General features: G+C 34.9%; 1 protein-coding gene across 11 annotated transcripts; it reads right to left on the reverse strand.

The window, feature by feature from the left end:
* Positions 1-406: 406 nt before the first annotated feature.
* On the reverse strand, positions 407-27,088 carry PNISR (PNN interacting serine and arginine rich protein). 11 transcript variants are annotated; one of them, XR_007401326.1, is made up of 15 exons: positions 26,956-27,087; positions 19,206-19,285; positions 17,059-17,177; positions 15,259-15,447; positions 13,648-13,871; positions 12,019-12,190; positions 10,455-10,645; positions 9,288-9,425; positions 8,692-8,791; positions 7,894-7,947; positions 6,682-6,852; positions 4,508-5,618; positions 4,152-4,269; positions 3,356-3,399; positions 407-706 (listed from the first exon to the last, which is right to left on the reverse strand). XR_007401326.1 is itself a non-coding variant. In XM_025444863.3 (13 exons), the coding sequence occupies exons 3-13, from the start codon at positions 17,144-17,146 to the stop codon at positions 4,239-4,241; spliced, it is 2,445 nt and encodes an 814-aa protein (XP_025300648.1). In that variant the 5' UTR covers positions 17,147-17,177; positions 19,206-19,285; positions 26,956-27,087; the 3' UTR covers positions 2,006-4,238. The 11 variants fall into 11 exon arrangements, 8 of the variants coding, with proteins under 8 accessions (XP_035554077.1, XP_025300648.1, XP_048948360.1 ...); XR_007401324.1 differs by lacking the exon at positions 3,356-3,399; XR_007401325.1 differs by lacking the exon at positions 407-706 and having other exon boundaries at positions 1,611-3,399.

Consider the following 27,088-nt stretch of genomic DNA (forward strand, 5'->3'; position numbering starts at 1 on the left):
CGACGTCCTTCAAACCGCGCGTGCAGCTGGGTTTCTGTGATCATAAAGGAACTTCCGAAGTCTCTGTTATGCCTGTTTCTATACGACCACCTCAAGCCTCACGGCCAAAGTAGTCCTGGATCCCGCTACTTCGTACCACGTTCACTTTTATTCTCGCGTAGCTCTGTATTCAGCAGAGAGCTCCCCAAGATACTTCTACTCCTGTAGGCCACTGACCCTTAGAATCACAGATGCATGGAAGCACCTCCTAAGAGTAGAATCGCTTCCCCTTTCAAGGCACTCAAATGTCATAGAAGGGGAGGAGTCTAAACTGAAACTTCAGTTTCTCCAAGTAACCTGGGAATATTCTGGGCAGGGAATACATTATGTAGTAGGTCTGTTAATCACTCAAGCTAGGCAAACTTCATTGAAAACTAAAAACGGTGATCAGTATCACTTTACTTCTAAATGTACAAAAAGCCCTTCCTTGAGTAAGAAGAGCAATGATACATTTCCAAGATTAAGAGGCAAAAAATCATTGTACATTTTCAACAGGCAGGGTCAAATTGGTAAAGGGTTCTTTGAATGAAATTTACTGCTCAGTAATAGTCTTTCACATATGGCTTCTTAATTGACCTCCTCCTAAGAGTGGCTGCAGATTTTTGTTATGTCCTCTTCAGAGTTCCTCAGGACACATGACCATCTCTCCAAATGAAGGCACAAAACTCTGGCACAAAAGAACATTTAGCACGTGTTATATTTGTTGGAATGACAAATCCAAGGAAAAAGCAAAGTACAAGTATGATTAAAGTTTTAAAAGCTTTATTTAAATGTACTTTGTACCACTTCCCTAGGCTTCAGGGTCTTCCCATTACCTTTTCAACAACAAAGGCAACAACAAAGGCAATTTATAATTATTTGCCTTAATACTGACAGGAAACAAAAGCCTCTTGAATATCCACTAGTTTGGCCCTCATAAGCCAAACTAGCTCATTATACTTTTCTCTATAAAAATCAACAAAGGCTTTTTCAATGATGCTTAAACCTGAGTTGTGTTGGAAAGACTAGCAGTTGTAGTATGATGGCCATTGTTGGGAGATATTTCCTAGACCAATGCTATGGCCTTACCCAAATGTTGTAAAACAGAGTCTACAATTTATTTTACTATAAAAAACTATTTAGTATTTTGAAACTTAATATTTATAAAAACTTTTTTCATTCAAATTAAGTGTAAAGTGCTCCCTTTACAGCTAAGTTTTAACCCTTTTGAAATGATGTATGCCTACTCAAGAGTTTAACTGCTGTATTTTCATATTTACAGAATTCCACATAAACTGGTAACACAGCATAATTTCATCTTAGTTGACACTATCATAATCAGAATTGTGGCAGATTTGATCTTTGTGTAGAGGAAAATACTATACATGACAAACCTTTAGGGTATATAATGTAGCTCATCACACGAGTTATGTTAAGGGCTAATAAAAAGCCTATTTTCCCATTCAGTGTTAGACATTACAGTCAAATCCAACTGAAAACCGAAAAACTTAAGAGCTAGAAGTACTCAATCAACACCTTAGAAATAATCAAATTCCACCCTTCTATAGTTGAAGAAATTGAGGCTCACAGTATTTACAGGATTTGCTCAAAATATATTAAGCAGCAGTCAGGACAATCCAACGGATCTAATAGTATTTCTATCAAACCATGATTAGTACATTTTAGAAACGTCAATAAATGAAAATAGACTTTAATGTATATAAGAGAAGAAAAACTCCATTTAAATGTAAACGTTTCCATAAGACAGTATTACAGGAATTTTGGACCTTATACAATTCCTATGTAAAAATTCCCACATAAAACAAAAAGTCTCACCTACTACTTATACTTCATGTGTTTCTTTGAAGAAACAGTAACTTAGACATTGAAAAAAAAAATGAATATTTGGGAAATTCACCTATTGTGTATTATACCATTAGAAACAGATGCTAAAAAAAGACATTTTACAATGGCAGAAAACATACACTGAGATTCCACACCAGTCTTTATTTATATTTTGGGGCCTTCATTAAACAAATCTTGTAATTCCCTCTTTCAAATTACATTTTATTCTCTTAATGGTGTGGTATAACCCCCATTGCACAAAAACAAGTATGATTAATACACTAGAAATACTTTAAAAGAGAAACCCAAGACAGTTTTATTAATCAATTCAGACCCATGATTGTCTCAAAAATCGAATCTACTGATTTTCTGGTGGTGTCATTTTAGAAGATTTCATAACCAAATTAAGTATCTAGTCAACTTATGTGTGTTAGCATTCACATCCCAAATCATGGAAGCCCTATTTCAGAAAATCTTACCACTAAGGTAAACATACTTCATTACATGTCAGTGAAATGATGATTTCTCTAAATTATCCATAAAACCCGAAAAACCCAAATATCTAATTATAACACTGATGTATCTACTAATAATCACATATATCATGACTGTGTTTTAAAAAATATCTACAGATTTAAATAAGAAGCTTGCATATTATGGCAGAGTAAATAAAACTGTCAAATACTATTTTTGGCTCTAGTCATTTGTCTTGCCCAAAAATGTGCATATCATAGCCAACAGAACTTTTCTGTAGAATTTTATTTTGAAAATATTATTTCACCTGAAGATTGATCTAAAAAACATTTTAAGATATGAAAATGTTATACAACTTATCTATTACAAATTAATCTGATAATTCTGCAATTAGGTACATTGTGTTAGCTCACCTACATAAAAAATATTGCACATTTTCATTTTGTCTCCACGTGACTGATGTCTAAACTATATAGAATTCCAAACTATTTAAAAGTTATTCTGTGAAATATCAACTTTATAAATATCAGAACTAAATGCACTGTAAAACAACCATTTTGGTAAACATGCATTTATTCACAGTTGATTTATTTCCTCTAGATAAATGCATAACTGCTCAAAATTTAAGAACCTATGTAGAGGTACAAGAGCACACTTACAAATCTATTTCTACCTTCATTTTGAAGAAACACTGATCTTGGCAAAAATCTGGCTTATTTTAAAATGAACTATTGCTGGTAAGAAGGCATTACTTTAAAACTTTTCCGTGACCTGAACTTGTTCTTTTCCTTTTTAAACTAAAATGTAAAAGCGTTTGTTTTCAGAGATGTATCTATTGTGGCATAAGTGAATAATCACATAAAAACAGACCCTGAAAGCAGTTGAGCATTTAAATGCCTGCAGAGCCTCATTTTACTTGTAAGTTATGACTGCCTTAAATAGCTAGACCACTCACTGATCATAATTGTAAGAAAGTGACAAAACCAAATCATTTTAAGGTCATGAAATTGACACAAACCTGCATAATACAGCATTCCTCCACTGAGCTGAGGTCATATTACACTTTAAAAATATAAATAAATATACTGAATTGTGAGTCTTATTTCTGTCATACCCCAGTGTTTAAAATACGCTTCTAAAACAGAAGTGGATAACTGCAGAATACAGTTCCAGACTTGACTATTAGTGTCAAACACAATTGTTCCTTATAAATAACTCTAATGATGCACTGGCTTGATTGATTCCAGCAATTTCATTGTACAGAAGAAGTAAACCATACTTTATACACAGAAAATATATTACTTGAAAATCCTCAAAATAGGAAGAAAAGTTTAGAAAGCTTTCAAATGTTTCCAAATGAAAAGTAAAGATCTATTTTTGGCCCTCTTCTACACCCTTAAAGTTGGAATTTGACAAAAATCCATGGGTACAATTTACAAACTTTGACAAACTACTAAGTTAAAACCATTTTCTTTGGGGAAGATGAGAGGAAGTACCTTTAAAACCTGTTATACAAAATTCCAGCTGCCTTTTTATAAAAGTACGTTCCTTAGATTAAAATCATAAAATTAAGGTGCAAGAGGTTAACAAAAATGAACTGAAGAGCTTTATTGACATCACAGTACATTCAAGAATAATTTTAAGAACATTACAGCTGAAAGAGAATGGCATGTTTATAGTCTTATTAAGCACTATTTTTTTTTGAAAAAAATGTAATACAAAGAAATCCTATTAAGTAACTTGGAGCAGCATTTGGAAAAAGTACACCTATTTACAGATTAAAAAAAAAAAAAAAAGATTCTGGTTTCACCTACACAGCCACAATGTGCCTCTATAATGAGACAAGCCCTTAAAACTCATGGAATTTTTTAAACATCATGGCATTCTTGCCACATCATTCCTCAGCGTTTACGACGGGGAGGGGTTGTTGATCTGAAAAAAAAAAGGGAAAAGACAAATTTAAAAATAAAAATGTATTTTAAACTAAAGAATCTGCAATTTTTAAATAAATATTATTATATAGGATTTCTAAAATTACTTAAGACTATGATCATTTATCAAGTACCAAACTGAGTTTATTAAAGAGAGAGAGAGAAAGGACACTTTCAACTTTGAATAAATTCAAATTTTTTTTTAAAAATCAGACAAAATACTTTAAAAAGTATACTACCTTGATCGGGACTTAGACTTGTGTTTGCGGCTTGCCTTCTTACCAGACCTTTGAGATTTCTCCATGGATCGCGATCGACTATGTTTAGGCTTCTTAGCCTTCTTTTCTTTGCTACTTCCTGGAGATTCAGAACTGCTCCTTCCACTAGAATCAGAGCCTGAATGTTTTTTGCTATCTTTGGTAGTACTTTTCTTACTATCCTGTCTAGAATCATGTCTGATAATTTTAACAGATATAGAACCACTCCTAGAGAATGTTCTTTCACTTTCTCGTTTCCTTTTTAACCTATCATCCTGACTACTGAACTTAAAATCTTTTTCTTCCCTTTTTTGTTTCTCTTTTCTTTTATCCTGTTCTCGTTCCCTTTCTTTGTCTTTCTTTTTCCTATCTTTATCTATACTTCGGCTCCTCTCCTTTTTTCTCTCTTGTTCTTTAGCCTCACCTTTATGCTTATGACTGCTCCCACTAAGATTTCCACGTTGATCATCAATTTTACGCCTATCTCGACTCCTACTGCGACTGGACCGATTGGTTCGCCTATCCCTTGAGCGACTTCTACTTCTACGTCTCTCTCGAGAAGGACTCCGATTTCTTCGTCTTTCCCTTTCAATGCTATTTCTATTAGATCTCCTCCTATCTCTAATCTTTACTCTAGCCCTATTGCTCTCTATTTTTATTCTGCGTGAGTAACTTCTACTTCTACTCCGTCTAGCTTTAATTGTTGGAGATCTACTCCTACTATGTCTTTTTTTCCTTTTAGGAGAAGAAGATCGAGAAGAAGTGCGACTACTACCTGAGCTAGAACTATATGAAGAGCTAGAGACAGTACTACTAGTACTACTAGTTCTGCTATTGCTACTGGAACTACCACTACTAGAACTTCCTGATCTACTCCTTCCTTGTTTCTCTTTCTCTTTATGCTCTTTTTTTGGTTCTAAAACTGACGTAGTTTCATTTGGAGTTCTTTTCTTTTCATTAACCACATCACCATCTGCTTCTCTTGCTTCTAGTAGTGATAAACTATTTTGCTCTTTATGGATAAATTCATTCATCTCTTTTGTAACCCTTTCTGTTTGCTGCTTTTCTTCTGAAACAGAAAAAGACAAAAATACTATGAAAAGTCAATTGTATAATGAAAATAACTCCCAAACTACCGAATTTCAAACTATCAGATAATAACAGAACAGCATTGTTCAACAGAAATAGGATACAAGCCATAAGCAATTCAAAATTATCTAGTGACTACTTTAAAAAAATAAAAGGAGATGAACTTAATTTCAATAGTTTATTAACCCAATATATCAAAAATATTACACCATTTCAACATGTAATAAATTTAAAAGCATACTAAGATATTCTGCTATGGGGGGGGGGCACAGAAAATCTTTCAAATCTACTGTGTATTTTATACCTATGGCATATTTCAATTTAGGGTCAGCTACATTTCAAATGCTCAGTACACCAACTAGAGTACCAAAGTGTAAAGGTACATTTGAAGCAATGAGAAAAGATTTCTCTTTTGTCCAATAAGGCAACTTAAATAAGTTAGGTAATTTATAAGGAATTTTCAACTGCTAACTCAATAATTACCTTTCCAATTGTCCAAGTATGACTTTTTCAAAAACTTCAAACTATTCCTGCAGTATTCCTAGCATTATATAGACTATAAAAAACTAGTCATATGTAGTATTTTGCATTTAAAAACTTCTATATAAAAAAAAAAAAAAAAAAAAAAAAAAAAAAAAAAAAATAAAAACTTCTATAAAAAGCCCTCTATTAAAAAAAAGCCCTCTATTTTCAAAATATTACTAGCTGCATGTTAAATATCCTAGCTACAAGTTATTTTTCAATAGTTTTACCAATAGATTTCTGCCATCTCAAAAGCTTTCTTTTTCATTTTTGAGAACTTTAGAAAGAAATAAAAATACCCTAAATAGCTTAACTTACAGCTACTGAAATTAATATCTTACAAAATTAGACAAAGTTTACCTTTTATAAACTACATATTTTGAATACTAATTTTGAGACTCCAAATAAGCCAAAACCTTGGTTTCGGTTGTATCACATAATGTCTATATTCTATCGTTAATTCTATCCTTGTTATTGTTAGGTTGGTTAAAAAATAAAAATACAAATAAAACTGGACAAAAATTAAGAGAATCTAAAAGGTATACCTTCCATCTGTTTATCATGTAACAGCTGCTGTTCTTTTTCTTTTCTCCAAAAAGCTTCCTGTTTTTGCCGGATTCGGTGCCGTAATTCCTCATCATCAGTGTCAGATGACTCAGAGCCTCTGTCACTCCTCTCATCTTCACTGTCTCCCGATCCATAACCACCCAGTCCACCTGTGTGTATAAAGCACAGTCTATCATATAGAAAAATTATTCTATACACTAAAAAAAATTTTAAGGTCTGAGAAGAAAGCTAATTTCTTTTTTCATTGCCTTATCTTGGAAGGATATGCTTATTCGGGGTGGGGAGAAGTATAAATTCTAATTCTTAAGGAGTTCATAAGCCCTCCTGAAAATTAATAGAATCTCATTCTTCCTGGAATATTTCATATATTTCTCACCATGAAGGAATGGTGTAAGGTATAATGGTATAAAGAAAGGATAATGGTTTTGTTTTACTGTCCATACTAATCAACAAAACCATTTAACAGGGCAATAACAAAGCCTCACTAGAACCAGTCAATTCAACTACCAATGATCCTAAAAATACTTCTAAAATTAATCCTTTCATTGTTCAAACCTCAAAAATCCCAGGTAATACAATTCTCAAAGGTACAGAAATGGTATAGTGCTAAAACTACTCCCCACCCTGAAGTGACCTAAATAGTAATCATAACAAAATCACATGGGCATTTGGTTCTACCCATTTCTGTTGATCCCCACAAAGATTAATTTGAAATGATGCGGAAAAGGCACATTCAAGCTTTTATATACTTGAGAATATATCATGCAAAGAGCAAATTATGAACACATCACTACTATTATACTATGATAAAATAAACTCCTTTCCTCTATGTTAAAACTCAACTTGCTACAACACAATCTAAATAAAGGTGCTTAAAAGCATTAGTGGATAGGTTCTTCCCTAAAGCATGGATGCAATAATTTTGAAGGTGAGCTTAAATATTATCACAGCTTAATTATGAACTATTACAACTTGCCCCAATAAACTATGAATTAGTCACATTTATAATCCCTCTGTGAATGCTTTAGTAAAAAAAAGATAGACAAACCTTTGAGAGACTGATATAACCCTAAGACCTAGATTTTATAAACTGAATAGGAATAGTACAGTTTCAAAACAGAACATGTAGAGAGACAAGGTAAGTGTGATTTTCCCTTTAAGGCCCTCTCACAAATAAGGAAAACACTTACCGAGTCCAGTGAGGGAAGCCAGTGCACTGGACTGTGCCAGCTGTTTTGCAGGAGCTTTGTATCACATCAACAACAGGAACAACATGTTAACACAAATAGCCACGATTTCATAGTCATGAGAGTCTATGGTATTGTTAAATCTACTACTATTGCTGCTTTTTGGGGAGAGAAGAAACATTAAAAACATAACATTCACTTTAAACCAGTAGCATGTCTGGCCTTGAAATTTTAATTCTGAAGTGAGCTGAAATTGGTTTATAACGAAGAAAAATGTTGACCAGTACACATCAGTATTTTATTTTTGAGGTTATGGCCCATAATTTAAAATCTGCTTTTGATATATTTTCTAAGTGTTACTAAAAATATGGGAGGTGGGGAGGTAAATTTCTTGCTTCTGTAAGAACTACAAGTGGTAAATTGTGAAAACTAAAGGTTCATAATCCATTAATGAAACTAAACTGTATTAGAAGTTATACACCAATACCACAATATCTATAAAAAAAAAAACTCTGAAATAAATTGAACATCAAGAATTTTTCCACTACGCTTTTTATGGAACAATAGCATAACTGCTCATTTGTGCTCAGGCAAGTTGGGTAAAAGAAAAATATTTGTATACTTGTATAGTTTTAATATGGTATCTACAAATCTAACCTTTCCCAGAGAGTTAAAACATGCAAGAAGAAATATTCAAGTATCTGCTAGAATTCAGCAAGGACAACAAAAAAAAAAGTCCAAAAGAGCCACCAAAACCAAAATACTCCCAGAAAAACAAAACTAAGAACACCCACAATATACCTTTCGTTGCTTTCCGGTGTGCATCTTTGGCTACATAATAAATTTCTTCATCTGTGACATCCAGTAGAATTTCGGTCAGAAGCATTTTTGTCAGCAACATCTATGAAAGGGTATTTTATGTGTTTATAAAAAATTAATAGCCAAAGCCATTTTATAAACATTTTTTTAAAGATTTATTTATTAATGAGAGAGAGAGAGAGAGAGAGAAAGAGGCAGAGGCAGAGGCAGAAGCAGGCTCCATGCAGGAAGCCCAACGTGGGACTCTATTCCCAGGTCTCCAGGATCACGCCCTGAGCCAAAGGCAGACCACTAAACCGCTGAGCCACCCAGGCGTCCCGGAAAGCAAGTATCTTGAAAATTATTCTAAAATACAAAAACTGGGGCAACCTGGGTGGCTCAGTCAGTTAAGCACCTGACTCCTGATTTCAGCTCAGGTCATGATCTCAGGGTTGTGAGATGGAGCCCCATGTTGGGCTTCATGCTGGGTGTGGACCCCTCTCTCCCTCTGCACCCCCACCTTCCCCTCTCCAAAAAATAAACAATAAAAAAACAAAAATTTAAAAATCCTATACATGGTAAGAAATTTAACATTCTACCATTTGATACTCTTTCTCTTCTTCAGTCATCTCTGGTTCACTCTGCTCTTCTTGAGGAACTGGAGATGGACTTCTGGTGACTTTTCCACTACTAGCAGCTTCAACATTTTCAGTGTCTTCATCTTCCTCATCACTATCCTAAAAAAAAGTAATAGTATGGGTAGCCCAACTTCAGGCTTATAATATAAAATCATTCTCTTACACATTTTTTTAAAACCCCAAATTAAAAAGTCTATGAAACAAATATATAAAAATGAAATTTCTAAATTATATTTTGGATATAATTTAGAAGTTATAGTATGTAACTTAAGTTAGTAGTATAAAGTTGTTACCTGAGAGGAAATGTAAGATTATGAGATAGCTTATAAGAATCAATTATTTTAATTACTTTCCAACTTTTTTTCCTTAGTCAATTTTGACTTTATTTTACCAGTAAGTAACTAGGAATATATCACGCCAAGACTGATTTAATATCGATTATATATGATGGTACTGAAATGAGTGGCTTGTAAAACTTTGGATAAATGGACCACATTCATGTTATTCAGTATAACCTTAACTATAAATTTAAGCTATTTACCTAAAATCATGTGACTTAAAATTCTGTAGTTTCTAGATCTTAGCTGGCTCTGAAACTTAGTGAAATTTGCCCCTTTTCACTGTAAAACGGACAGGTAAGAAATGAGGTCTACTTCAGATAGGGAATGCCAGCAGTCTGTTTCTAGCTATCAGTTTTCAGTACCCAAATAGCACACCTTAAAAAGAGAACTCTTCTTTAGGCAAACTGTCCTACAGTTACCCTTAAAAATCCTAAGTAAAAGGTGATCATTGTAATACTCCAACAAGAAAATACAGATTTGTTTCTCAAGGTGAGATCTATCTAGCATCCCACAGAATAATTCCTCTCTGAAAAGCTGAAAAGAACATTTTCAAATTGAACTCCAATGAAAAAAAAAAAAAAAAGAACATTTTATAAGCTTACTGCTCCTTTCCTCCTTATTCACCCTCAATAACAACATACACAATCATAATTCTCAAAATACTTACTAAAAGTAATCTCAAGAACATTATACTAATACTTTTCTATAGGCTCCATTAGTTTTTTCTTTCAATAATTTTCACACATAAATGACACAGACTTCCATGTTAAGTGATTCTAATACTCACAAATTTACTTCTCTGAGGTAAACGAGGGCCATCTCCTCCTTCAGCATCTTCTGTGGCCTTCTTTTCTTTTTTGGACAACTGTGAACGTTGTTGCTCCATTCTTTCTTTCTCCAACTTCTTTTGCTTTTCACGTTCCATTTTTTCAAGACCTTCTCGAATCCAAGCTGGAAGAGTCCTGCGTTTTACTGCATCTGTTTCACATGGAAAAAAGTACCTGTAAGCTAGTTAAGTAAAAATCATAAATGCAGGAGTTCCTTATTCTTGAATTTCTACAAACTTTGTGAGTAAATTAAAGAATTCTGAGTAAATAAAGAGTGCTTATAACTATCATTCTCTACTAAGACAGTGGTAAAGCAACCCATTAACCATTATGCTTCTCTTTAAGATCATTTTTAATGATAGCAGTGAATATTGTGTTAATGCTTATAATGAGCCAGGCAATATGAAAGCACATTAAATTATCTTGCTTAATTCTAAAAAAAATAATAAAAAAAATAAAAAAATCACTATTATTCCATCTCTTTTTCAAATAAGAAAACTGACACTCAAAAAGATTAAGTGATGTGCTCAAAATTAAAAAGACAGTAGCAGAGATGTGGGCTAATTCCAAGCCAAACTTACACTACATTGCTTCTTAAAATATGAAAATAGAACAGAGTCAAACAAAAGTATAAGTCTATTTTCACAATGAGAATTCATCTGAACAAATATGATTCCATAAGTTAAAAAAGAAATTAGAATCTTCCTAAAATATCTACTTTGTAATAAAAAGTTAAGACTTAAACGTTCTGCTCTATTAAGTGTTTGATTTGGATTTCTAGATATAAAGTAGTGTAAGTTTGTAACTTGTCATTAGACCTAAATTAGTTGTAATAAAATGATGAAAATTTAAATCTTCTGCCAAAATATTTCTGGAAAGTGAAATAATAAAAGGAAAATTAATCTGACATTAGTGTGTCAGATGAACTGGGAATGGAAAGAGACCAGAGACAGAGAACAACTAAGAAGTTTTTAAAGGGGAAACTTCATATACTGGCATAATGTATCAAACTGTCAACAATGAAAAAAATATCAAGATGCTATGGCCATAGGGCGCCTAGTCGCTCATTTGATTAAGCGAATGCCTTTAGCTCAGGTATTGATCCCAGGCTTCTGGGATGGAGCTCTGCACTGGGTTCCCTGCTCAGCCAAGAGCCTGCTTCTCCATCTTCCTCTGCCCCTCTCCACTGCTCGTGCTCTCTCAATCTCTCTCAAAAAATTAGTAAAATCTTTAAAAGCATAAATAAGACCAAAAAAAAAAAAATGCTATGGCCATGATAAATTTAAAATTCATAACAAAATCTGGAGTTTAAGGTAACAATTTATCTTAAAATTATTCAGAATTTTTTATCTTTTAGACCATTATCTTTTTTTAATTTTAAAGGTTATGCCTATAAAATCATAGGGTTTTAAACTATCAATTCCTAACATATCAAAAGTATAACAAAACTTAAGAAAACAAAACATTCTCTTTACATGATTAAGAAATCATGTCAATTGTGGTTCACTAAACTTAAATAGCTACCAATTTGTGGAGGCTCCTGCTTCACAGGAAGTGCAATAGGTGATCGCTGCCGATCCCTGAATGATGATGGCCTTTCTCTTCGATTCTGGGGAGGTGCTGGAGGTCCTGGAGGTCCTGGTTGCCAATAAGGAGGATGAAATCCACCTTGCGGTGGACCAAAAGCAGCCCCATGCTGAAAGAGTATTGCAGTTTATTTTTCTTCACATTAATACAATATACTCTCTGGGACACACGTGTGTTATGAACTGGGACAGTAGAAATCCATGTGTGCAGCAAATCCAAGAATTCCATGGTTCTAATATCCACCGATATTTCTGTAGCCCCAAGACCTAGGCTTACTTTTTCTTAAGAAAGGTAAAGATTTTCTACCTATGTAAATGCAAAGAGCCATCTAAAATTCAGCTAATACACTATTTTCAAGAAGTATAGAAAAGGATATATGTATGCCCTTTTTCATTCTGAATCCATTTATAAACTAATCCTTCCACTACCAAGAAATCAAATGTGAATTTTTCTGGAACTAGAAAATACAGGAAAAAAATTTTTTTAATCAATTCCAACTTATTTCTTATGGGAACTTAAACTGTTTCTATAATCTAGCAAGAAGTATCTATTTTAACAAAATAAAGCTTACTATCATTAAATATTTTTTGCAATTTTGCGATTTTCAGAGGCTTTTCTAAGCCCATTGCCAACGGAGCTGTCTTGTTAACATAGGGATCTATCAAGATAATAGGGTGTAAGTAGAAGCTCCTACTACTACATTTCTTCAAAACCAAACCAAACAGTCATATCTGTATACCAAGTATGAGTATACCACAATTATGTGAATATGTATGAATAAAGATTATTCTTAAGGTGAATATTTACATTTATGTCCATTATTAATCTAGTTAGTGAAACAACATATGGATTTTTTTCAAAATTTTAAATTATACTAGCTCAGTTTATAAGGTAACAACTGCCATCAGTTATTTCAAAATGACGCCTAGTACCATAATTTAAGGGTGGACCCTTGGCAGAGTAGTTAGAGAAAATAAAGCCCCACATAATAATACTATTCCCCATAGAGTTCTATGTCCCTAGAAATGAATTAGATGCTACAAAGGAAATTATGTACAATTCCATTAACATGTCATGTCAGAATGGAAAAAAAAAATGACATCACTAGAAAAAGTCATAATTCTACATAGCAGAAGGAACTGCATTTAGGAAGATGATCTGTTCTTCATGTATTTTATTCATGTCTTATCCATAATCTATTATTGACAAATAATGTATTCAACTACTGCACATTTTCTAAACTTTATTCAACATTTAAATATACCATTTTGAAATTATTAGAAAACAAAACATCATATAGCTATTGAACTTACACATTTTTCATTTTATCCAAATCTTTCCTAATGATCCTTTATATCATTCTCCTAAGCAAATCAAAAACCAGAAAATAAGCATCTAATGATTTTAATACTCAAAAATTGGTAACTTTTCTGAGACATAATATTATGTGTTTATCTGTACAAGACTGAAAAGTGAAACACAGATCTTAGGTACTCTTGATGAGACACTTCCAAAGAATGGATTACGTGCACATCTACAATATTAAAGCAACAAAATATCTTTCACCTGATAGTCAAACTGGTTCACTGGCCCCACTGCAAAATTATCGGGTGGTCCACCAAAGTTGTGATTGTTCTGGTTAAATATATGCCTGTTGTCAGGGGCAAATTCCCCACTGTCCTGACTGTTGCTGTCTTCGGAAGGAGGAACAATGTCCATTGGGCCTGGTGTTGGTGGCATCCATGGCTGATCTGGAGGGGGGTGTGGGGGCTGCTGATGCATTCCCCATTCTATTTAGGATTTAGGCATAAAAACATTCAACAGGGGGTTATAACAAAATCAACACAAATTTTTAAGATCTCAAGAAAGATTTTTCAGCAAAGAAACAGATTTAAAAATTTATGACTTCTTGGTCAAATTCCTCTAGTATATCTTTAAAATAAGCAATTAATTAAACTAATAAATAATTCAAATGAGCTAACTCCACTCTAATTCATATCCTAAACATACGGAAATCAAATGCCTCATATTGTTTTTTTTAATAAACGTAACAGAATCCAAAGCAATTTTTTTGTTCAATTTTTCTATTTCTGTTCAGTAACAATACCATAAAAAATAACACCTTGAGATTTTATATATAATTTCTTTCTCGCATGAACACATTTATCCTCACAACATCCCTGTGAGGTAGGGAGAAATCAGGTATTATTTTTGCCAATTTCAGGAGGGGAAACTGAGGCACACAGAGGTTAAATCACTTGCCCAGGTCACAAAGAAAGCCAGTAGAATAAATTGGGGAGTGGGAATGCCAGGGTGAATCATTTATGAACTTGAACTTGGGAACCAAAACATTTTCAAACCTGGGGAAATTTGGGGTAGCTTCGAGGAAACTAGAAATAAACTACCTCACAGTATCAAAGATTAGAATACTCATTATTCTTTTAAAAGTGAGGTTAGAGTATTACCTCGTAAGTTTTCCACTCTTACATTGAGGAACAGTAAGTGTCAATAGGGAAAGGGAGATAAAAACTTCACCATCAGCATACTCAAATGTAAGATTCCTCTATAAATATTTTAAAGTGACTATTAAAAAGTTAAAAATAGCATCACAAGACATGGAAAACTGAACTAGCATCAAGAAATCTAAATCATACTGTGAAGTAAAAAAGCAAGCAAACAAACAAAAAAATAAAACATAAAAACTTATGGAAGATCTTCACTATCTGAAAAAAACAGGAAGAAAAAGATGGGTGGATGGTAGGGGCAGAAAATATTTGACAGACTAATTTGTCACATAGTGACACAGTATTTCTTTAATTAGAGGCTAGACATGTTTTGCTCTGCCAGTGCTGCTTCTGAAAAGGCCAGAGGTTGCAACAGAGAGACATAGAATGCTCTCTTCCCTAGATGCCAAGTGAGGTTTCCAGTGTTCCCAGCCCCTGTCAGCCTAGGAATGAAGAACCGAGAAAAGAATCAAACTGAGTGCCACAATGCTAGCAGACTGAGTACAGAATAAATTTAACCATAAAATTTCAAGGTCAAATCTAAATGAAACTGCCTATTCTTTAAGGAGCATTAATTTCAAGAAGTCATAAAACTAAGCAAATTAAAGTTTCATTTAATCCACATTTTATTTTTAAAATAGTCCTAAAATCTGGATAACATGAAATAACAAACCTGGTTGCCACATTCTGTTAAAGTTTGAATCCCCTTGGAAATTCCCATGATTGTTTGGACCAGATTCCATTGTAGACATGTCCTGTCCATTTGGCATCATTCCTGGTGGCTGTTCTACCATACTCTGCTGCCCTGAGGCTTCTCTTTGGGCAATCCAAGCTTGAGCCAACGCAGCCCAGTCAATCTGGCCTGTAATTTACCATAGCAGAATTTAACAGTCAGAATTTAAGAGCTAAAAGAATAGTGCCTCAACGTAAAACAATCATCTCAGCTATGCCTTACTAGAGATTTTAAATATTACAGAATATTATGGCTGAAAGGATGCTTAGAAAATAACCCATATTCGGGCTACATAATAATGTAACCATAAAACTTTCAGAAAACACTCTTAACTGATTTCTGACACTAACTCAAAAGAAATTTACCCCCTGTATCTTAGTTTACTATAAAAACCAATGATCAGGGGCACCTAGGTGGTTCAGTCAGTTGGGCGTCTGCCTTCAGCTCAGGTCACGATCCCAGGGTCCTGGGATCCAGCCGCACCTTTTGGGGGGGGCGGGGGGAGTGTCCCTACACAGCAGGGAGCCTGCTTCTCCCTCTCTTCCCTGCTCATCTATCTCTCGCTATTTCTGTCTCTCTCTTTCTCTCTCAAATAAATAAATAAATTCTTTTAAAAAAATGATCAAACTCAATTCTTCTTCCAACAGGTCCTATTGAGGCCTCACTGAGGCCTATACTGGAGCCTCAGACTTCAGAGGAGTATAGTTACCTATTCCTATTCCTCCTCACAGTCACCCTTCTTTACATATAGCTCCCTTCTCTAGTCAAATACATCTCCCTTAACAATTTCCTAGTCATTCTTTACTCAAAATGTATTCCCTTGCTACATTAAAGGTCCTCTTCCTTCTCCAATATATATACATAATATTTTAAGATCTTATATTTTTAATAAAGAAGACAAAATAGAATACAATGTTTTTTTAACATCTCAATAAAGATCAAATAAGTATTCTCATATATTTTGGTGGAAACAGACTGGCATAACCCAGGTGGAGCTGAACCTGGGCAACGTGTATCTGATATATCTAAAACTTTTCACATGTGCAACATTGATGTAACAAACCTAGTTCTTGGATGTTTTTTTCCCCTCAGCAAATAAATGGACAAGTACAATGCAAAAACATGTATACAAAATTATGGTTATTATTTCAAAAAGTAAAAAGCTACACCCAATCATCCAAAAGTGATGTATTAAACTATAGTCCTGTAACAGAATGCTATGTAGCTATTAAGAATAGAAATAGTATCAGATTAACCAATAAAAGGGCAGTGGAAGGGGTCACGTTAATGAAATAAAATTATGGTGAATAACTGTTAAAACTAAGTAATACATGGGGGCTCCCTATATTCTTCTCTATATCCATACATGATCAAAATACTCCATAATAATAAGAAATTTTTAAATAATATCTATAACATACCATCAGTCGACTATGAGTTACATAGAATTGTAAGACCTGGCATTAACAACAGAAGTATGCTTTTACTTAAGCAACACATTTAAGGAAGAGTTTCCCCTTTCTTGTGAAAAGCAAGAACTAAATCAGTCTTAAAATGAAAAATATTTGTGAATCCTTTTACTCTTTGGGGAAGTCCCCTAAAGAGAAATCCATTCCCTAATATGTACGCTATGTAATAGTATTTCCAATAAACCAATTCCACTTCCCTTAATCCCATGGCCTATCTCCTACTCATCTCTATCTCTCCTTCCCCAACTTCCAATTCAATTTGTTTCCTTACTTGGATCCTGCTGGTGCTGGAATGACTGCATCCACTGTTGCTGGTTCAAGGGCCATTGCTGCCAAGGCTGTCCTCCTTGATCCCACATGCTGACTTTTAAAATAGATCTGATTTTCTACCTTTAACAAAATAAATAGTTTAAAATGAGAATGAGAGTTCTTTAATTTTAAAAGCTCATACATCAAAATTATAGGATGATACATTTATGTGATCAGAGCTCTAAAATTCTGGTCAACAGGTTGCCAGAGGCAACTGGAATTTTTAGGTTGGCAAGCAAGAGTATAAAATCTCATGTTAATGATGGTATCAGAACTTGATGGCAAGCATAACTTTAATCAATTTAGCTCAAAAAGATGGAAAAAATCTATTTTTTTCCAATACAGATCTCTGGAAATGGAGTTATTTTAAAGATTATAGGGAAAAAAGTGATTTTAATCTCTCCCCAACCAAGACTCACTAAAAAGGGTAACGAAACAGCTCTAGCTGATGAAGGAAAACTCTTCCTTATAAATAATTACAGCTAATGAATGCAGAAGTAGAATAGACTTAGAAAATCACCATATTACCAAACCTAATGAAACAACTGATTCAGGAAATCTTAAAAGTTGATAGGAAATCACAAAATCAAAGGGTGCTGAACCCTACAAGGAGCCTCCCTCAAGAGGTACAGCATTATGCCCCCAGAATCACTATGAATATTTTCGCCAAAAGTGTTTAACTGAATCCACTGGAGTTTTTTTTAATATTTTTTATTTTATTTATTCATGAGAGATACAGAGAAAGAGAGGCACAGACATAGGCAGAGGGAGAAGCAGGCTCCATGCAGATAGCCCAATATGGGACTCAATCCCGGGACTCCAGGATCACATCCTGAGCCGAAGGCACACGCTTAACCACTGAGTCACCCAGGTGTCCCCATTTGAGCTTTTGGATCTCACTTTCAGGATAAAGAAGTTGCAAGGAACAAAAGAATGACATAAACAGTATCAAAAGAAACAATCCGACAAATCCAGAAGGTGAGATAGCCTACAAGACCAAGTTTCTTAAAATGTAAATAGCATGGAAAACAGAAGGAGAGAGAATATATGTTAGTAACTATTAAATCTAGCTGATGGGTATGAGGAAGGGGTTTCATCACATAGTCTACTGTTCTCTAAACTACTTTGAAAACTTTCATATTAAAAAGTTTAGAATTCAAAAATAAATAAAATAAAATAAAAAGTTTAGAATTCATACAAATCTAGTATTTGTGCTTTACCCAATACTGATATACAACCAATGACATACATGGTAAGTAGGGTATGTTTCTTTATTTTTGTACCCTAAGGCAGAGAACAGGGATTAAATAAATTTTTACTGGAACACCTGGGTGGCTCAGCGGTGAGCATCTGCCTTTGGCTCAGGGTGTGATCCCAGAGTACCGGGATCGAGTCCTACATCAGGCTCCCTGCATGCAGCCTGCTTCTCACTCTGCCTGTGTCTCTGCCTCTCTCATGAATTAAATAAACAAAATCTTAAATAAATAGATGTTTATTAAATGAATCTTTTTAGACTGACCCTTTCCTCTATTCTAAAAAACAAGACAAAAGCAAGCCTTATCATTGCAGGATCACAAAAAATACGTCAGATTAATAAGCAGTAAGAAACACCCACTAAAATAGGACAACTGACTGTTACAATTCAGTCTCTTAAGAGTATGCAGCTCTAGTCCTTGCAGCATTCATAGAATGTTAGAGTTCTATCAAAGGCAGATTCTGACCTTTCAACTGAAGAACACCGTAAATTAGGAAAGATGCATTCCTTTGTTACCTTGACTTACTTATAGTCAAGTGCACTTGACTTCTAGTTACACTAATAGTCTATTATAATGACTTCACTGGACTTTGGCAAAATAAAAACTTAATAGCACCACACCTGAGACCAACAACAGACTGGGTATCAGTTGCAAGCTACATATGCTTCTTTTTCTAATCTCTCTTCAGATTTTCTTTCTTCTTTCCTTTTTCCCCTCTCCTCTTTTGCAACTCTACCTTTAAACACTTTAAAAGCTATACAACTTACTAGAACTCTTTACAACTTTAATGAAGAGATAACAGTAAATAAAATGGAAACACCCAGAAGAAATACCAACTGCTATTTTGACTGACCTCAGAGGTTCACCTTCTGTTTAAAATTTAGGTTGATTCAGACTACAGCTTGGAAGCATAGCAGCAAGATTACTTATGCCCTGGGGGGGGGGGGGAGAAAAAGAGTATATGTTTACTCTTAGATTATGAAGTTATTAAAATTAATAAAAATAAAGTCTAGAGTTGCAACATAAAAGTGCGATCATCTCCAAATTAATTTGGAGCTTTTTCTTCTATTTAACTTTATAATGAGAAACTATTTACCATTATAAAGTTAAGGGAAATAGATACATTACAAATGAGAAAACTTTTTAACATTTTTTTCCTCTCAAAATATCTATTTACATTTTGAAATAATTAATACAAAATAATAATTTATGTACTGTCATATATGCTGAGAAACAAACATTTGAAAAGATCTCATCCACCTGGTATTAACTGAAATGGCACAAAGAAGTAATACAATGCATTAATTTAGATTTTTCTATAGAATACTAAGTTTAAAAATTAACACCAGTAAGGTGAAAAGTTTGTCCCTCAAACGTTTGCATTTTATTCCCATTAAATCAACAGCTTTTAAAAGTAGATAGAAGTTGTCTATTTGTGAATAGACAAATCTATTCACCTTTTTATCTTCCAGCTTCTCGCACACAGCAGTCATTAAATACCAACTGAAAAAATGGAACGGTCTCTGGCTCCATTTACTTTTAAAGGTTAATGATAAAAAAATTTTGTATTTATGAGAACCAAAAAGCTAGTGGAAGCATGGTTTGCTGTATTTCCAAAGCTCTAATGGTATATCAGAACTCAATGCATAGATTTTTCTGTCATAGGTTATAAACTCATACAGCATAGGCATTATAACTAGCTATATATACAGTGCTTACTAGAGTTGCAAACAGATGTGCACTCACTCGCTACCATCATTTCCAATACACATATTTACTTCTCTAAAAATAACTCTAAATGAAGTTGCTTTTACCTATTCATGTTTACTGGTTGTAATGAACAACTTTTTCTATTCTCCTTTTTAGTTTTCTGAACATCACTTGTAACTTGACCTTCAGAGCACAAGCTCTGTCTGGTTCATCATGCTACCTAAACCATTCACTAGCTGTCTGAACATGGGCAAATTATTCTCTTAGTTATCTCATCTATAAAACGGAAGATATGTGTCTACCTCATAGAGCTCTTGTGAGGATTAAATGAGAAACACATGAAAACTCAGCAGAAGCGCCTTCAAAAAGGTAGAGTTTAATTCACCATAAAGATGGTCTCAGTATCACTTTAGATAGCACTCCTCAAGTTTACAACTGGGCTGGGAGCATGGGGGACTGTAGAGTTGGTAATCAAGCCATGCCAATTCTACTCAACTCGTTTTTCTTCTTTAAAAGCAATCTGAGACTTAACCAGATTTCATTTCGTATTTTGGAAAAAATCTCTGCCTGTCCCTACCTCTCACAATATCATAAATTGAAGCTTTTATTACTTAAAAAAAGAAGAAACTTCAGAAGTTTCCTTATGCACAAAAAATTTTTATTTGCATATTTTCAGGAGTTTAATTTGTATTACTTGTAGCCATTTTTGTTTGTTGACCAGTCACTTCTACTTTTACTATGTTTTTCAATGCTTCTTGCCCCAAGCTTTTATGGAAGCTACTATTCATATACAGTGTTTAATACACTTAGGCTGAGAAAAATACAAGAAGAGAGGTGAGGTGAAATTGTGAGAAGCAGAACAGAAAAAAAATACAACAAAGAAGGCAACAGTAGAAGTCAAGGAAGTAAGAAGTTAGGTATTTAATAGAACGCTTCAATTCAGTCTGCAGTTGAAAAACTTGACTTGTCTACAGAAGATGTGTGTTAAATGAGGAAATAGGTAAAATACCAAATGGCTAGTCTTTTTGGGAAACAATTTAGCATTACAGTATTTTCTCAACATTGTAAATGCACATTTCTCTGACCCAGCAATTCCACATAAGAACTTTAAACCGAGTATACTCCCCATGTTCCTCAAAAACCTGAAGCATGTTTATAACATGGAACATCTGCTTTTAGGGTCACTCAGAGGCAGAGATAAAAGTGAACCATACGGTGAATTGTTATTCAGCCACTAAAATGAGTAAGATAAGACTTTTATATGCTGACATATATTGATATATAAATTGCCTTAAGAAGTAAAAAAATAAATAACTTATGATACAGCATGAATAATTCTGCCACTTGAGGGTTTTTTTCTTATTAAGGATGCAATTTAGTGGTGCGTGAATGGCGCAGTTAAGTGTCCGACTTTTGGTTTTGCCTCAGTTTGTGATCTCAGGGTCATGAGACAGCCCCACATCAGGCTTCACGCTCAGTGCGGAGTCTGCTTAAGGTTCTCTCTCCATCTGCCCCTCCCCACCACACACACACAAGACACACACACTATCTCTCTCTCAAATAAACCTTTTTTTTTTTTTTTAATGAATGCAATTTGGCATAGAAAATTCCCACATTACAAAAACTCTTAAAAACTAGTGAGCTCTGGGAAGCAAAAAGAGACCAGGAAATGTTGATTATTTTGTATTTTTCTCTTCTTTGAATTATTTTACCATAAGTGTATATATTTAAGATTTTATTTGAGAGAGAGAGAGCACCAGCAAACAGGGGGGAAGAGCAGAGGGGGAGAGACAAGCAGACTCTGCACTAAGCACTGAGCCTAATGTGGGTGGGGCTCAATCCCACAACCCCTGAGACCTATGACCTGAGCTGAAACCCAAGAGTTGGATGCTTAACGGACTAAACCACGAGTGTGTATTTTTTAAAAGTAAATCTACAGATTTTTAAAAGTCAAAGCAGCAGCTGATCAGCATAGCCCATAGTAGCTGATACAGATAATAAACAACATACAATGTAACTATGAGACTTTGGTTAAATTACCTAACCTCTGTCTCATTTTCTTATGAAGGATTTAGAGTAAATTTCTATAATCTAGTTAAAAAGGGTTATCTCTGGTCATGAGAATAAAATGTAGAGATATGCTGAATTTTGTAAAGGGATAGATTTTAAGAAAAGACTTAGTATAGTATACTCAGATATTTAATATAAACTTTTATGTATGTTTCAGCATCTATCACAATGCTTGATAAAGGGCTTCATTAATTATTTCCTGATGAAAGAAAAGGACTGATTACAAGTGATTTGAAAGCAAGGATTTAGAAACCCCACACTTTCTTCTTCACCATATAATCTTTTTTACTAATAAACATAGCAACTGCAAAATCTGGAAAACAAGACTATGAAGTCACATACGACAATAATAAAAAAATTTATCTTGTGGGCAGCCCCAGTGGCACAGGGGTTTAGCGCCGCCTGCGCCCGGGGCATGATCCTGGGGACCCGGTATCGGGTCCCGCTTCGGGTCCCGCGTCGGGCTCCCTGCGTAGGGCCCGCTTCTCCCTCTGCCTGTGTCTCTGGCTCTCTTTCTCTCTGTCTCTATGAATAAATAAAATCTTTTTTTTAAAAGATTTTAAAGAGAGAGAGGCAGAGACACAGGCAGAGGAAGAAGCAGACATCATACAGAGAGCCTGACGCGGAGTCGATCCAGGGTCTCCAGGATCACACCCTGGGCTGCAGGTGGCGCTAAACCGCTGCGCCACCTGGGCTGCCCTAAATAAAATCTTAAAAAAAAAAAAATTAATCTTCTAATTCCAGTATTTTTCAATGAAATAACATAGCACTGTATCATTAAAAACGACATTTACACATTGGTTTAATAATAACTTAGAAAATATTGCTAACTGTTAAAGATGAGTGATAAGTACATTATGGTTCGTTACATTCTACTTTTGCACTGTTTGAAAATTTCCATAATGGTAAGTTAAAGATGATTCAGTGTACAGTTACAGAGACTTACATTAAATTCTTTTTTTTTTCTTTCCTCAAACAAGATCTTCTTGAGGACAATCTTATAATTATTTGGATTCTCCATGGTGCTTTGCCCATATTGAGTGGTAAAATATTTTATTCTTCACTGAAATTTATTATCAAGTAAATACACTAGTATTCAATGAAGAAAATAACATCCTAATACTGCTACTCTGATTTTATAGCATCAAAAGTCAATTCCAATTTATCTGTCCTTCCTTCAGTCTTAATATTAAAGATCCTTAGGCACAACTTCTCAAGTTAGGGAAATTTGATTACAGATTAGCCAGGCTGCAAGCCCTTTCCTTTATGGGATTAAATTAACTGCCATCTCCTTGGAAACAATTGGGATTTAGGAAAAACAAAAGGACAGATAACCATGGTCTGGTTCAGATCATCCAAGTTATCACATATGGCTAGAAAAATCTAGCTCATGACAATGATCACTGTTATGGAACGAACTGTGTCCTCTTAGAGAGATACGTTTAAGTCCTATCCACACTCCCATAAACTTTGAGTGTGACCTTATCTGAAAATAGCGTCTCTGCATATGTATTTTCAAGATGTGAGGTCATACTGGATTAATGTAGGTCCTAATCTAATAATTGTTTTTATTAGAGACACAGACCCACATAGGGAGAACACCATTATGACTGGAGTGATGTGTCTACGGCTAAGGAAAACCAAGAATTGCTGGGAACCACCAGAAGCTAGGAAGAGACAAGAAACGATCTTCACCTAAAACAAGGGTGGGGAGCTGGGAGTGGAGCAAGCAAGTATGGCCCTGCAAAAACCTTTATTTTGGACCACTAGCCCAGAGAACTGTGAAGAATAAATTTCTGTTGTTTTAGGCCCTCAGTTTACGGTAATTTGTTACAGTATCCCTAAGAAATTAATACAACCAGAAATGATCATCATTTATCTATTTCTTAAATGACTATATTAGAACATTTATTGCTCTGAGGTTCTTAAATTTACTTATTTAAATGACAATCATTAATATTTGCAAAAGTCCTCTCATAGACTAACAGAGATGAGTGAGGATGAAAATGCAGTGTTTGTTTTAAAGCACTTAAACATCAATTGCAAAATCAGAGACAAAGAAACACATCTATCCTTTAATGCATATGGTGAAACGTTTCTCACAACACACACACAAAGTTTAGAAACCACAAAATTCAACAGTCCTCTTTTCTGCCATTTCAGGCCTACAACACCAGGTGACTGACCTCAAAGCCAAAAAGAATTCATTTGTTCAATTCAGGTTAGGTGGAAATGGCCCCAATAGAGACTAACCTTGTAATCATTTAAAATGCAGTAAAACTTTTGCTACTTGATGGGACATATGTTCTAGTACATATTGAAATACTTTGCAGCTTGCAGATCAAAAGAGGCACTCAAAAATATTGGAAAATTGGATAGTTTGGTAATAAATACAAAAAAAGTGATAATTGAAAAATAAATGTAAAGAGAGAGAGCAAGTCTAAAGGAAATGACATCCCAGGAGCAGAAAGCATACATATCTTGGTTCTAATACCACTCCCCAATAAAGAGAATCAGAACCCTTAGAGAAATAACTGATTCTTCAGAGTGAGGAAAAAACATACAGTATGATCCTGGAGCATCTTGTAGTGCCAAGAAGAAAACCGCTAAAAAAAATTTCTTTCAATAAAAAAATTTTAAAATTTAAAGGATGGGGGCATGTCACAGTAGACAACTGAAAGAGCTCCCAATGTCCAAAGCTGTTAAAATTTGAGCAACAAAATAAGGTTAACACTGCATTACAACACAAATTAGGACATAAATATCTAAATACTGATGTAAATAAATGATTAAGTAAATTGGCAGGGACAAATTTTCCATGCAGAAGAATTCCAAATAAATTGTGTAGATACTCCACCCTAAAGGGAAAACATAACCCTCTAATCCTCAAATGTAAACTGTGCAAAAGGACTTCCTTCCAATGAGTACAGTATGGAAAAGAGGAGGTGAATAGGAAAGAGTAACTAGAGTGTAGAAACTTGACAAACACTACTTTAAGCAGGTGATCAAGGTCAATATCAATGTGATAAATCACATTCATATTACATACCCTTGATAGGATGTCCTGAAAAAAGCACTGCTCCTCTGCGATCTTCCTCTCAAAAACTCCTAATGCCAGTCTTACTATGAGAAAAACATCAAATTCCAGTAGGAGGGCAACCCACAACATATCTGACTAGTGATCCTAAAAACTGTCAAGGTCACTATTATTTTGCTAGGGCTGTCATAACAAAGTACCACACACTATGTAGCTTAAAGAACAGGAATTTATTTTCCCATACTTCTGGAGGCTAGAAGTCCAAGATCAAAATATCAGAAGGGTTGGTTTCATTTGAAGGCCCCATCTCTTTGGCGTATAGTCCGCTGTTTTATATGATCTCTACTTATAAAGACACGAGTCATGAGAGATTAAAACCTACTCTAATGACTTCATTCTAGTTCTTTAAAGACCCTATCTCAACATACGGCTACTTTTGAGGTACTGACTTCAACACATTTTTTCTTTTGTTTGTTTTTTTGGAGTTCAATTTGCCAACATATAGCATAACACCCAGTGCTCATCCCGCCAAGGGAGGTGGATGGGGGGTTGGGGTAACTGGGTGATGGGCACTGAGGGGGGCACTTGGCGGGATGAACACATTCATTTTGGAGGGACACAATTCAGCCTGAAACACTCATCAAAAACTAAGAAAGCCTGAAAACTGTCTCAACCAAAAGAAAGCTAAGGACACATGACAACTAAACATCATATAGTATTCTAAATGGAAGCCTGGGACAGAAAAAACACATTAAGTTAAAACTCAGGAAATATGAATAAAGACTTCAGTTGTTAATAATGTGTCAATATTAGTTCATTAGTTGTAACAAATGTATCACACTGACCTATGTTAATAATAAAGAAACTGTGTGTAAGGCAGGGATGTTTATATGGGAACTCTGTACCATCTGCTCAATTTTTCTGTAGATCAAAAACTTTATTTTTTTTTGTTTTTTTCAAAAACTTCTTAAAAAATACAGTGTGTTAATAATTTTTTTAAAAATACAGTCTCGTGAACATCTTCCAATAACCAGTTTACCGTTACTATCCCTATAGCCCCACGACAGTCCCACGGGTGAATCTTTAGCGTTCAAGTTTTGTTTTTTACTTTTGCTTGGCTGCACTTGTCACAAATTCCAAGTTAATTCTGCTCTTCTATGAATTAACCACCAACAATCAAAATCCGTCGCGTGCCCCATCAAGTTCAGATAATAACATTCACCACAAGATAACACAACTGAAGTATTGGATACTCCTCTTTCCCTTGTGAAGCTTAACACATAATGCCCATCGCTGGATAAAAAAACAGCAAAAATTCCAACTAAGGAGCCTAATTGTAGTTAACCGGAGCGTTTGCCCTTGGCTGCGCCTGCGTAGTCAGAACTCAACAGCGCAAAAGGTCCAGGTCCGGGCCCCCGCCTCCTCCGCCCCCCAGCACCCCCTGCCCATAACGGGGGGGGGGGGGTTCCCACTGCGCACGCGCAGTGCTTAACGGCCGGTCAGGAGCCCAACAATTAGTCCCTTCTCATCCGAGAGAAAACTCCCATAGTTAGAGAAAGGGGTCATGAGCAATCTCTCTAATAACCACGTTTCCTTTTCACTAAGAGCACGGCTCTGACTCACCAAGTCGGGCGGACACCGCCGCTTTAAGGAGATGAGGTTCCAGCGGTCGCGCCAAGAAGCGTACGCAGCCTACGTGTTTAAGTTATGCTACCTTCGCCACAGAAACTAAGAAGGCTGTAATGGCCTGCCAAGTCCCCACGCGTAATTGTTCTCCACCACTTACCCACTCTGGTTCCGGAACACCGTTGTCGCCACCGTTCCGGTAATACCTCTCCAAACCTTTCGATGCTTCTACTTCTTCACGAACAAGACAAGATGGCGCCCGATTGGTTGCACCCGGAAGTGAATAATAATAA

This window comes from Canis lupus, chromosome 12 (genome assembly GCF_003254725.2).
Source record: "Canis lupus dingo isolate Sandy chromosome 12, ASM325472v2, whole genome shotgun sequence".
Lineage (NCBI taxonomy): Eukaryota > Metazoa > Chordata > Mammalia > Carnivora > Canidae > Canis > Canis lupus.